This window comes from Mobula birostris, chromosome 5, assembly GCF_030028105.1.
Source record: "Mobula birostris isolate sMobBir1 chromosome 5, sMobBir1.hap1, whole genome shotgun sequence".
NCBI lineage: Eukaryota > Metazoa > Chordata > Chondrichthyes > Myliobatiformes > Myliobatidae > Mobula > Mobula birostris.
In genome coordinates this window covers 6366053-6380376 of record NC_092374.1, presented here as the reverse complement: position 1 = coordinate 6380376, position 14324 = coordinate 6366053, and the positions used below count along the sequence as shown (strand labels likewise).

Sequence of the window (14324 nt, the reverse complement as noted above, 5' to 3'; positions counted from 1 at the left end):
TTCAGCCATTGAGTGGTGAATCATCACCATAGAGGGTTGTGGAGGCCAAGTCATTCGGTATATTTAAAGCAGAGATTGATAGATTATTCATTAGTCAGGGCATCAGAGGTTATGGCACAGGAGAGTGGGGTTGAGAGGGTTAATAAATCAGCCATGATGAAATGGTGGAGAAGATTTGATGGGCTGAACAGCTTAATTCTGCTCCTATATGTTCTATCTGCTCCTATGGTCTAAAAGTCCCCGCCTCTCACACCTGTGATACTATCTGAGAGGGATGAGAGTTGAGGGGCCTGCCTGCGTTAAGAAGGGTGCGCTGATCATGAAATGAATTGGCCCAGGATCAGCAGGGTATGTGCTACAGGTCCTGAGGTGTAAACAGCTGTCAAAATAACTTACCCAAATGGCAGTCCTGGCCGGTGACAGCCGACATCTGCTGCTGGAACATCCATTCTTCCTCGTCAGGAGCTGAAATTATCAGCAGCCTTCGCTTCCACTGCAACCTTAGAAAGAAAACGGACAATGGACAGACCCATGAAGATGCAGAGACTGGAGGAATACGGACTTGTGTAGGCAGAAAGGATGCATTTAAATGGTTCTGCACAACATCGGCTAAAAGACCTGTACCTGTGCTTCACTGTTCTACACTCAGCAGCCACTTTATTAGATACGTCCTGTGCCTAATAAAATGGCCACTGAGTGTATGTTCGTGGTCTTCGGCTGCTGTAGCCCACCCACTTCAAGGTTCAACGTGTTGTGTGTTCAGAGATGCTTCTCTGCACACCACTGTTGTAACGCGTGTTTATTTGAGTTACTGTCACCTTCCTGTCAGCTTGAACCAGCCTGGCCATTCTCCTCTGACCTCTCTCATTAACAAGATGTCTTTGCCCACAGAACTGCCACTCCACTCTCTGGATGTTTTTTTGATTTTTCACTCCATTCTCTGTAAACTCTGGAGGTTGTTGTGTGTGAAAATCCCAGCAGTTTCTGAGTTACTCAAACTGAATGACTGTACGAACAGTCATTCCACAGTCAAAGTCACCTCTTCCCCATTCTGATGTTTGGTCTGATCAACAACTGAACCTCTTGACCACGTCTGCATGCTTTTATGCGTTGAGATACAGCCACCTGATTGGCTGGTTAGATATTTGCATTAACGAGCAGGTGTGCAGGTGTTCCTGGCCACTGAGTGTAGTTAGCTCAGAGTGATGAGATTTCACATCCAACCACAGCAGCTAAGGAACTTAAATTCAAATAAAACTGGATTTAAAAAACTAATCTCAGGCACAATATGTATGGAACCACCGTTTGCTTTCCCTGGAGCAGTGGAGGCTAATGGGTCACCCAGTAGAGGCATAGACTAGAGTTTCTTTCACAGGGTTGAAATGTCTAATACTAGAGGGCATGCATTTAAGGTGAGAGGGGAGAAGTTCAAAGGAGATGTGAGGGGCAATGTTTTATTTATGCAGAGAGTGGTGGGTGCCCGGAATGCATTGCCTGAGGTGGTGGTGGAGGCAGATACAATAGAGGTATCTAAGAGGCTCTTAGGTAGGAACAAGCATCTGCAGGAATGGAGGGATATGGACCATGTTAGTAAAGATAAAAAGTTGTGGGTATGTTATGTTGATGCAGAAGTGTGACCAAACTTCAACACTCAGATTTATTTCATGGCATTTCCAGTTCACAAAGGTAAAAGAGAACAAAATAATTGTTACTGCGGATCTGATACAGCACAAAAAACACAATAAATATAATCACACACAAGATCGCTTATATACTCAGATTGAGTGTATGTCGATAAAGTGACGCCAGGCACTGGAGTGTCTGTACATAAGGTGACTGACTGGAAATGATAAAGTAGTGGTGGTTGGGGGTGTGGAGGGGTGGATTAGTGGGTGGAGGTGTTGATCAGCCTTACTGCTTGGGGGAAGTAACTGTTTTTGAGTCTAGTGGATGCTACATATCCTCCTCCCTGATAGGAGTGGGACAATCAGTCGATGAGCAGGGTGGGTGGGATCCTTCATGATGTTACTGACCCTTTTCCAGAACCTTTCTGTGTAAACGTCCTTGATGGTGGATAGGCTGGTGCCAGTGATGCACTGGACGGTTCTGACTACCCGTTGTAGAGCCTCCCTATCCGCCGCAGTGCAGTTCCCATTCCAAGCAGAGATGCAGCTTGTTAGGATGCTCTCTACTGCCCATCTGTAGAATGACATGAGTACAGATGTGCACAGTCCAGCTCCCTGCAGCCTCCTCAGAAAAGCAGAGGTGTTGGTGAGCTTTCCTGATTGTGGGCTGCCCCCACAACACCTTCAGACTGTGTTGGCTGTTGACACAAATTATGCATTTGACTGTATATTTTGATATTTCGAAGTATATGTGACAAATAAAGCTAATCTTTATGTGCAAGCAGACAAGCTTAAATCATTCAGCATAACTTGGTGGGCAAATGGCCTCTCTATACTCTTCGATGTTCCATGTTCTGGTAAGGATAATAAAAACACAAGGGGAGATGCTCCATCCTGATCAAAAAGGCATAACAGCGCCTTTATTTCCTGCGGAGCATGAAGAAAGCTCACCTCTGTCCCAGGATACTGACAGACTTTTACCACTGTATCATTGAGAGCATACTCACCAACTGCATCTCAGTGTGGTATGGCAATTGTTCTGTATCGGACCACAAAGCACTCCAGTGTGTGGTGAAAACTGCCCAGCGGATTATCGGCACCCAATTGCCCACCATTGAGAACATCTACGATAAACGTTGCCTGGGCAGGGCGAAAAGCATTATCGGGGATGCATCTCACCCTAACCATGGACTTTTTACTCTCCTCCCATCCAGTAGGCACTACAGGAGCCTCTGCTCCTGCACCAAAAGGCACAGGAAGAGCTTCTTCCCTGAGGCTGTGACCCTGCTGAACCTCACATCACAGCGCTAAGCAGTATTGCATTCCTATTGTACTGTCTCAGTACTTTTATATTTGCGTGTTGTAGCACTTCTTTTACTCGCAGTTATTTTGTAAATAACACTATTTTTTGCATTTCTGGTCAGATGCTGAATGCATTTCATTGGTTTTGTATCTGTACTCGGCACAATGACAATAAAGTTGAATATAATCTAGTCTAATCTAATCTAATAAAGTGAGAAGAAGGTTTTTATTTTACACAGTGTGTGGTTGATACCTGGAATGCACTGCCCATTAAGGTGGTGAAATCAGATGTAACATATTTAAGAGAAATATGGATGTACACTTAAATAGGTAAGGCATTGAAGTCAACCCTAACTCATACGTCCTTGGAATGTGAGAGGAAACTCACACAAACACAGGGAGCACGTACAAACACCTTTCAGACAGCGGTGGGAATTGAACCCCCGGTCGCTGGCGTGGCAAAATTTTACGCTAACCACTACGCTACCCTACCGCCCTAGCTCTCAAAAGCTACAAGGTCACCGCTCGAGAAAGAGGGCAGATACAAGGAAGGAGAGCTAGCCGGAGATCTGGGACATGGGAAAATGCCAGAATCCACTTGATAATTTCACAGAAGTTTAGAAAATTCTTACAATAACAGAGAAGGAATGGGTTTGTAACTGAGAAAACAAATAGGACAGAAGAAAGCTGTAAGAAATCAGCCAGACAGTGGAAAGAGAAACCAGTCAATGTCTCAGGTCAGTAACCCTTGCTCAGAACTGGAGAGTGGGTGGGGGTGCAGTGGGACGGGGACACTGGGGGATTACATTTTCAAACAGAGACACAAGTGAGACTGCAGACTGCTGGGCTGGCATGGTAGAGTAGCAGTTAGCAACCCGATTCAGTTCCTGTCGCTGCCTGTGAGAAGTTTGTGTATTCTCGTAGTAACTGTGTGGATTTCCTCAGGATGCTCCAGTTTCCTCCCATCATAAGACATAGAAGCAGGATTAGGCCATTCAGCCCATCGAGTTTGCTCCATTATTTCATCATGGCCAATTTATTTTCCCTCTCAACCCCATTCCCCTGCCTTCCCCCCATAACCATTGACACCCTTACTAATCAAGAATCTATCAACCTCTGCCTTAAATATACACAGCCACCTGTGGCAATGAATTTCACAGACTTAAGTCCAAGATCAAGTTCAAATTTATTGTCATCTAATTCTAAATTGGAGAAAGGCCAATTTTGATGGTATCAGAAAAGATCTGGCAAGTGTGGATTGGCACAGATTGTTTTCTGGCAAAGGCATACTTGGTAAGTGGGAGGCCTCCAAAAGTGGAATGTTGAGAGTGCAAAGCTCGTACGTGCCTGTCAGAGTAAAAGGGAAGATAACAGGTGTAAGGAACCTCAGTTTTCAAGAGATACTGAGACCCTGGTTAAGAAAGGAAAGGAGGTAGGAACAAATGAGGTGCTTATGGAGTACAAGAAATGCAAGAGAACATGTCAGAAAGAAATCAGGAGGGCTAAAAGCAGCCATAAAGTTGCTCTAGCAGACCAGCTAGCAGAGAAGACAGTCTGCTAGAGAATCCTGAGGGATTCTACAGATATGACAGATATGTTAAGAGCAAAAGAATTGCAAGGGACAGAATTGGTCCACTGGAACAGCAGAATGGTAATCTGTGTGTGGAGCCAAAAGGGATTGGGGAGATCCTAAATGAAATTTTTGCATCTGTATTTACTTGGGAGATAGACACAGAGTAGGAGGTGTTTGCTGTCTTGAGGCAAATTAGGGTGGATAAATCCCCAGGGCCTGACAAGATGTTCCCTCAGACCCTGTGGGAGGCTAGTACAGGAATTGCAAGAGCCCTAGCAGAGATATTTAAATCATCCTTAGTGACAGATGAGGTACTGGAGTATTGGAGGATAGCCAATGTTGTTCCACTGTTTCAGAAAGGATCGAAAAATAAACCAGGAAATTATAGACCAGTGAGTCTGACATCAGAGGTGGGAAATTTATTTGAAGGTATTCTAAGGAGTCAGAGATATGAGTATTTGGATAGACATGGACTGATTAAGGACAGTCAGCACAGTTTTGTGCATGGTGGGTTGTGTCTGACCAATCTCACAGAGCTTTTCAAGGTAGTTACCAGGAACGTTGATGAAGGCAAGGCCATGAATGTTGTCTGCATGGACTTCAGCAATGCATTTGACAAGGTCCCACATGGGAGGTTGGACAAGAGGTTCAGTCACTGGGCATTCAATATGAAGTAGTAAACTGGATTGGAGGGAGAAGCCAGAGAGTGGTAGTATCTGGTTGCCTCTCTGACAGGAGGCCTGTGACTAGTGGAGTGCCACAGAGATCGGTGCTGGGTCCGTTGCTGTTTGTCATCTATATCAATGATCTGGATGATAATGTGGTTAACTGGATCAGCAAATTTGCGGATGACCCAAAGAATGGGGGTGTCGTGGACAGCGAGGAAGACTATCATGGCTTGCAGTGGAATTAGGACCAGATGGAAAAATGGGCTGAAAAATAGCAGATGGAATTTAATCCTGTCAAGTCTGAAGTGTTGCACTTCGGTGGGACCAACCATAGTAGGTCTTACACAGAGAACAGTAGGGCAGTGAGGAGTGCAATGGAACAAATGGACCTGGGAAAACAGGTCTATAGTTCATTGAAGATGGGACACAGGTAGATAGGGTCATAAAGAAAGCTTTTGGCACATTGGTCTTCGTAAATCAATGTATTGAGTACAGGAGATGGGATGTTATGTTGAGGTGGTATAAGACGTTGGTGAGGCCTGATCTGGAGTATTGTGTGCAGTTTTAGTCACCTACCTACAGGAAAGATGTAAATAAGGTTGACAGAGTACAGAGAAAATTTTCAAGGATGTTACTGGGTCTAGAGGACCTGAGTTATAGGGGAAGATTGAATAGGTTAGGACTTTATTCCTTGGAATGTAGAAGATTGAGGGGAGATTTGATAGACGTACACAAAATTATGAGGGGCAAAGATAGGGTATATACAAGCAGGCTTTTTTCCACTGGGGTTGGGTGGGACTACAATTAGAGGTCATGGGTTAAGGGTGAAAGGTGAAAAGTTTAAGGAGAATATGAATGGAAATTTTTTCACTCAGAGGGTTGTGAGAGAGTGGGACAAGCTATCCGCACAAGTGGTGTACGTGAGCTCAATTTCAACGTTTCAGAGAAGTTTGGATAGGTACATGGATAGGAGGGCTATGACCCCAGTGAGGTTGGTGGGAGTAGGGAGTTTAAGTGGTTTTCGCATGGACTAGATGGGCCAAAGGACCTGTTTCTGTGCTGTACTTCTGTATGACTGGACATACTGTATAGTGTATACAATTAAATGAAGCAATGATTCACTACCCTCTGGCTAACAAAATTCCTCCTCATCTCTGACCTAAATGCACCGCCCAGCAACCCATCTATTTAACCCTCGCCTAACCACAGGACAATTTACAATGACCAACTAACCTACTAACCAGTAGGACTTTGGACTGTGGGAGGAAACTGGAGCACCCACACAGTCACTGGGAGAATGTACAAACATCCTACAGATGACTTTGGAATTGAACTCCGATGTGGAGAGGATGTTTCCTGTAGTGGGAGAGGAGGAATTTCTTTAGCCAAAGGGTGGTGAATCCATGGAATTCATTGACACAAGATGATTATTGTCAGTTATATTTAAAGCGGGTTGAGAGGGAAAATATATCAGCCATGATCGAAAGATGGAGCAGACTCGATGGGCCGAATGGCCTAATTCTGCTCCTACGTCTTGTGTTAATGAGGTCAGTGCAGGAAAGCTGTGCTGAGGCAGAGATCGGCTCTGATCCCGATCAGTGACAGGACCAGATGGACTATTCCTGCTGATTCTAGTTGTAACATAAGACACCTGCACCCATACTGTTGAAAGCAGAGACTGAGACTTGCTCACACTTTACGTAGAACAGGACGGGACAGGCGCCAGCTCTTTGGCTCACAGTGGCTGTGCTGAAAATGATGTCAAATATAATTAATCCTAGCTGCTGTATATGGTCCATATCCACCCATTCCCTGCACATCCATGTGTCTGTCTAAAATCCTCTATCGTATCTGCCTCCACCACCACCCCTGGCAACACATTCCAGGAAATGGACCACTCTCCATGTAAGAAAAACCTGCCCTCTACACCTTACCCCGTTCACTTTAAAGATTTAGATTTAAAGGCATCCATTAGTCTTGCGAGACCATGGATCTGCGCCTGGAAAGTCTTCACTCTCCAGGGCGCAGGCCTGGGCAAGGTTGTATGGAAGACTGGCCCGTGCTGCAAGTCTCCCCTCTCCATGACACCAATGTTGTCCAAGGGAAGGGCAAGGGCCGATACAACTTGGCACCGGTGTTGTCGCAGAGCACAGTGCCTTGCTCAAGGACACAACACGCTGCCTCGGCTGGGGCTCAAAGTCACGACCTTCAGATCGCTAGCCAATGCCTTAACCACTTGGCCACGTGCCCACACTTTAAAGATATGCCCTATAATTTTGACATTTCTACTTTAGGAAAAAGACTATCTTCTCTATTTCTGCCTCTCATAATCTTATAAACCTCTATGAGGTCTCCTGTCAGCCCACTCCACTCCAGAGAAAACAACCCAAGGTTGTCCAAGTTCCCTTTACAGCACATGCCTCTAATCCAGGCAGCATCCTACTGCACCCTGTCCAAAGCCTCCACATCCGTCCTGTAATGGGACACTAGAGACTCCAAATGCGGCTCAACCAAAGTTTTATACAACAGATACAACGTGACTCCATGCCTCCATCAATGAAAGCAAGCACACCATGTGCCCTCTTGACTGTCCTGCTACTTGCGGTTCCACTTCGGGGAGGCACAAGATCCCACACACATCTTACCTGAAGAGGAATCTGTTGATGTTAACCTGACCTTCATGCTTCAGGCAGGTGACGCCACTTTTCTTCTCCTGTTCAATCTCTGGTAGCCTGGAGGGAAACGTGTCCATGTAATTCACCAGAACTTTGATAAGAATGGGGACATCAAAGTATTGCTGTGGAAACAGAGCAATTGGTTTAGAGCAGGCAACACCTCAACCCCTCAGTCATCAGACTCTTGAACCAGAGGGGATAACTTCACTCAGCCCAACCTGAACTGTTCCCACAACCTGTGGACTCACTTTCAAGGACTTTTCATCTCATGTTCTCCATATTTATTACTTTTTTAAAAATACTGCCCTTTCTTTTCTTTATTTGCACAATTTGTTGGCTTTCGCATATTGATTGTCTGTCCATCCTGTTGGGGGCAGTCTGTCATTGATTCTGATGTGTTTCTTTGTACCTACTGTGAATGCCTGCAAGGAAATGAATCTCAGGGTTGTATGTGGTGACATATATGTACTTTAATAATAAATTTACTTTGAATTTTGTGTAAGGCCCACAACTGGTCGAGGTCAACCATCAAGATTGCGTCCTAGCCGGAATGCAAACCAGGACCGTACGATATGGAGAGTGAGCTGTTGCCCATGTAGTGGGCTCCCCCTCTCCACACAGCTGATGAACCCAAAGGGGCAGCAGAGACCGATACAGTTTGGTACCGGCACTGTCACAGGAATTGCCAGTCAGTGTTGAATTCAACATTGGTCTGCTTTAGGGACTCCAGCTCCGGAATTTTCCTCGGGGTTTACTCCAGAACCCTTCCCCCATGTGTGGGTATGGCCGCATGCTGTGGACATTTGAGATCAGAGTTTTCATTTCGAATCCCCCCTCATTTTCCTGTGCTCCAGGGAGAGGTCCTAACCTGCTCAACCTTTCCCTACAACTCTGGTCATCAAGTCCCAGCAATTTCCTTTTCCTTTACTTATGTATTTGTTGTAACTTATGGTAGTTTTTATTTCATTATTGCACTGAACTGCTGCTACAAAGTAACACAATTCACGACCTATGTCCATGTACCAAGGTAATGTAACGGTAACGGTTGGCGCCACGCTATTACAGCTCGGGCCACTGGAGTTCAGAGTTCAATGCTGCAGTCCTCCGAGAGGACTTTGAATGTCCTCTCGTGGAAGGCTGCAGTTTCCTCAGGTCCTCTGGTTTCTTCACAGTCCAAGGATGTACCGGTTGACAGGTTAATTGGTCGTTATTGTAAATTGTCCCATGATTAGGCTAGGGTTGCTGACGGCACAGCTCAGAGAGCTGGAAAGGCCTATTCCATGCTGTGTCCCCAAATAAGTAAATACTGAATCTGAAGTACTAATCTTGTGTTCCAAAATGGCAAAACTGTGTCGACTCTCACCTTCACTTTCATGTTGTAATCCACCAGCACCATAAAGAATTCATCAAAGGTCATGCCGAAATCTTTCCTGAGCTCTGTGATCACCTCATCGCTGACAGGTTCAGTCACGGGATCATCCAGGGCTTTTTCATTCTCTGAAACACAGAAACAGGGAGACATGTCAAGGAAATAGTAACCACAGAGACTCTGAAAGGAACATATGCTCTCGCATCATGCCCTCCCTCCACGTCCACCCACGTGCCTGGGACAAGTTCACTATCATAGTCATACACTCAGACAGTGGCCACTCAGCATATGTTCATGGTCTTCTGCTGCTGGAGCCCACTCACTTCAACGTTCAATATGCTCTGCATTCAGAGACATTCTTCTGCACACCACTGTTGTAACGTGTGGTCATCTGAGTTACAGTATCTTGAGGCCGAATAACTGGCCAGTCTGTGAACTGGAGTAACGTGAGGCCCTCTGCTGGCCAGAGTCAACCATGGATGTTGTGTCCTCATTGTCTACATGATACATGAGCCAGGGCAGTACGATATGGAGAGAGAGCTGTTGCCCGTGCAGCAGGTTCCCCCTCTCCTCACAGCTGATGAATCCAAAGGAATTACAGGGACAGATTGGCACCAGAAGCACCGTAGGAGTTGCCAGTCAGCGTTGAACTCAATGTAGGGAGTGCAGCTCCAGGCCTTTCCCTCAGGGTTTACTCCTGAAGCCTCCCCCATAAGCATGTATGGCCACAAAGCAGCGGAGGTATGAAATCACAGTTTTCCTACTCCTAGATGGACTGCCAGCCATGCTGATGAACACCCCATCTGCCCGAGGCAACTGGCTTTAAAGTGCCAGTAACCTGCCTTTGCCCCTTCTCCTGTCAGTAGAAATGGTTCCTCTGGGCTCAGTAGCTGAGACACACATGAAGGCCGGGAGCTGGACTTGGTTGTCAGAGGCTGTTTGAGGCACATGCCATTGGGAGCATTTAATAGGTAGTGGGCGCTTGTCCCCATTACCACCCCCAACTCCCCCCAGCCATTACAGCCTGAAGGAACCATTGGGGTCACGAGCAGGCCATATTTCACCATTGTATTTCAACATTTCTCTGCGTTGATTTGTACCTCTTGACAGCCCATTAAGATGTCTGACTCAGTCCTGGGACCTCTGGCAGGCCCCAGCTTCCACACTGGCTGAGTTCCAGATCTTTCCTTTCTGCATGAATAATCGACTGGCTTCATTCTGCACTCAGTCTTCGTTGTCTGGCATCCTGAACTGGGAACTTGGTCCAGTGAAAAACTTCTTTGTATAGTATTTAAACGTCTGTCTGCCTTTGCACTGAATCTCTTGACAGACAATTAGACAGGGACTTCCTTTTCCCCAGGCTGGAAATGTCTAGTACCCGAGGGCGTGCACTGAAGGAGAGAGGGGTAATTTCAAAGGAGATGGGAGGGGCAAGTCTTGGTTTTACACAGAGTGGTGGCTTCCTGGAAAGCACTGCCTGAGGTGGTGGTGGAGACAGAAACACTAGAGAAATTCAGATAGGCACAAGGAGGTGAGGAAAACGGAAGGATGTGGACATTGTGTAGGCAGAAGAGATGAGTTGAGTTGGCCATTTGATTACTTCTGTAATTGGTTCAGCACAATATTGAGGACTGAAGAGCCTGTTCCTGCACTATACTGTTCTAAATAACTCTGTTTGAATTCCTCACAAAGGGTCTTGGCCTGAATCGTCACCTATTTATTTCTCTCCATAGTTGCTGCCTGGCCTGCTGAGTTCCTCCAGCACTTTGTGTGTGTTGCTCGGATTTCCAGCATCTGCAGAAATTCCTGTGTTTTGGAGATTGGGGTAACAGGACGTTTGGAGAAGAGGGGGATTACTAGAGGGTTGGAATGGAGGAATGGGTCTGAAATAAGATTAAAGTAAATAGAATATCAAAATACATACTGCATATGTCACCGTCTACTACACTGAGGTTCAACACCCTGCAGGCATTCACAACAGAACAAAGAAATACAGTGGAATCAGTGAAAAACTACACACAAAGACAAACAAACAATCAATGTGCAAAAGAAGATAAATTCTGCAAATAAGTAAATAGATAGATAGATAAAAAATAACACTAAGAGAATGAGTCCTTGAATGTGAGTCTATAGGTTGTGTTCAGTGATCAGTTCAGAGTGGGTAGTGAGAGAAGGCATCCTCGCCGGTTCAGGAGCCTGATGGTTTATACTTTTATACTGGAATAATAAGGGAGGGTTGGAAGTGGGAAGGGGAGGAGGGAGGGAAGGAGGGAAGGGGAGAGTTGGAAGTGGGAGATTAGAGAGTTGGAAGTGAGAAGTGGGAGATGGGATGGTTGGAAGAGGGAGGCAGAGGGTTGGAATCAGTAAGAAAGGAGCAAAGCAGAGGGAGAGAGATTGGAATAGAAGGGTTTGGGATGAGCGAGGTCACTCACCGGTCTGGTAGTGTTCCACGGTCAGGGTGCTGTTGGACAGTGATCCCAGGATGATGATCACACTGATCCGCCGGAGAGCCAGCTGACACACGTGCTCCAGGTACTCATCCCTCTGCTGGATATAGAGCTGGCTGTCTGCGCTGGGTGCAGTAATCACCTGTCAGAGACACTGAGATGAGTCAGAGTCTCACACACACACACACAGAGTCTGTCTCTCTCTCACAGAGTCTCTCTCACACATAGTCTCTCTCCCTCTCACATACACACAGTCTTTCCCTCTTACACACAGTCCTTCTCTCTCACACATACACACAGTCTCTCCCTCTTACACAGTCTTTCTCTTCTCTCTCACACATACACACAATCTCTCCCTCTTACAGTCTTTCTCTTCTCTCTCACACATACACACAGTCTCTCTCTCATACACATACACGCACCATCTCACATACTCATAGTCTCTCTCTCTCTCACACACACAGTCTCTCCTTCTCACACAATTCTCTTCTTTGTTTGTCCATCGAAATCCGATGACGACGTCCATTTCTTTAACGGTGAGATCTTTGATGACGATACAGTCCTATCCTGGACCCACAAGCTCTACTGCAGGTGGGACATGTATATGTGGTAGTAGTGACAACCATGGCTGCATTTCTCCTGGCTCTCTTCTACTGTCTTCTGGTTGTTATTTCCATCTCCAGAATACAAACCCCGTCCCTACACAGCTGTCGCCAAGTGGTACGGTCAGCAGCAACATCCTCCAGGCCCTCGGGTTTGATCTTGTACTTCCTTAAAGCATTCTTCATCTGATCCTTATAGCGCTTCTTCGGCCCTCCAGCTGAGCGTCGACCATGATGTAGCTGGCCATATAACACTCTGGGGGTAGCCGACATGGGTGTATCCTTATCACGTGCCCCAGCCACTGCAGCTGACGCTGGGTGATCATGGCCTCAATACTTCTGCAGTTGGTCTTTACAGGTATTTCAGTGTGAGGCACCCACTCACGCCAGGTAATTCCCAGGATGTGATGGAGGCAGCTTACGTGGAAGCGCTCCAAGGACTTGATGTGACGGCTGTAGATTACCCAAGCTTCACAGCTATAAAGGAGGGTGGTGACACAGACCGCTTGGTATATGGCGACCTTTGTGAAGGGATGAAGGCTCCTGTCCTGAAAGACTCTATGCCGAAGTCTCCCAAAGGCAGCTGATGCCTGTTTAATGCGGCTCTGGATATCGTTGTCAATGCTGCTATCCTCAGACAGAATGCTCCCCAGATATTTGAAAGATGGCACTACTGACAGCTTTTCATCACCAACAGTGAAGGCAGGTAGAGTGGGTGGGACACTGGTACTCCATTGGCAAACCACTTCTGTCTTGGTGGTACTGACAGTCAGCCCCATCCTGCTGTATGCTCTCACCGCCACAGCAAGGACAGCCTCTCTCTCACACACACACACAGTTTCTCTCATACATACACACAGTCTCTCTCTTCTCTCTCACACATACACAGTCTCTCTCTCTCATACACATACACACACCATCTCACATACTCACAGTCTCTCACTCTCCCATCTCCATAGCAACCACGGTGCTCACCAAGCTAATTCCATTTTCCCCATTTGAACCACATCCCTCCAAACCTTTCCTGCCCTCATACCCTCTCAAAATATCTTTTAAAGTTGTTACTGTACCTGCCTCAGTAACCACTTCCTCTGGAAGCTCATTCCATGTACTGACCAACCTCTGTGTAAAAACAATTGGCCTTCAGGTGTCTACTAAATCTCTCCCCTCTCACCTAAACTGGTACCCTCTAGTTCTCGATTGCTCAGCCCTGAAAAAAAGTGTGAATTCACCATATCCAAACCCACTGGACTTTTATTCACTTCTATAAGGTCACCTCCATCTCCTAAGGTCACAGGGGAAAGGTCCTAATCTATCCATCTTCTCTCTAGTCCTGGCCACAATAAATCTTTTCTGCACTCTTCCCAGTTTAATAACATCCGTCTTGTAGCAGGCCAACCAAAACGGAACACAACACACCAACTGCAGCCTCACCAATGACCCGTACAACCGCACCATGACCTCCATCCTCTCCTTGACTGCAATTTGAATCTAAGTGCCACTTTAACAAGGCACATGGATAATAAGAAAATGAAGAGCTAGGGAAGAGTTGGATTGATCTTCAAGTAAGTTAAAAACTCAGCAGGATATACACGGGCTGAAGGGCCTGTACTGTGCTGTAAGGTTCTTGGTTCTATGTTCAAAGCATTCCAAGGTATTCACAAAGTAGTCAACTACCTACAGAAAAAATATCAGTTGCACTGAAAAGGTGCAGAGAAAATTTACGAGGACATTGCTGGGACTTGAGGACCTGAGTTATTGGGACAGGTTGGTTAGGACCTTGCAAGACTGATGGAAGATTTGATAGAGCTATACAAAATTATGAGGGGTATATTATAGGGTAAATGCGAGCAGGCTTTTTCCACTGAGGTTGGGTGAGACTAGAACCAGAGGTCATAGGTTAGGGGTGAAAGGTAAAATATTTAAGGGGAATCTGATGGGGAACTTCTTCACTCAGAGGGAGGTGAGAGTGTGGAATGAGCTGCCGGTGGAAGTGGGGTTCGATTTCAACATTTAAGAGAAGTTTGGATAAGTTTGGAAAATGGTTTGGAGAGGTAGTAAAG

At 46.1% G+C, this 14324-nt stretch overlaps 1 protein-coding gene across 2 annotated transcripts in view; it reads right to left on the bottom strand.

Annotated features, from left to right (window-relative positions):
- The window catches only part of LOC140197176 (coiled-coil domain-containing protein 80-like), a 32252-nt gene that overhangs the window by 12541 nt on the left and 5387 nt on the right, over nt 1-14324 (bottom strand). For both annotated transcript variants that reach the window (XM_072257087.1, XM_072257088.1), the window contains exons 2-5: nt 11645-11801; nt 9207-9340; nt 7814-7965; nt 397-500 (exon numbers count right to left, since the gene is read on the bottom strand). In XM_072257087.1, the coding sequence (XP_072113188.1) occupies nt 397-500; nt 7814-7965; nt 9207-9340; nt 11645-11801 (547 nt within the window). The remainder of the gene's footprint in view (nt 1-396; nt 501-7813; nt 7966-9206; nt 9341-11644; nt 11802-14324) is intronic.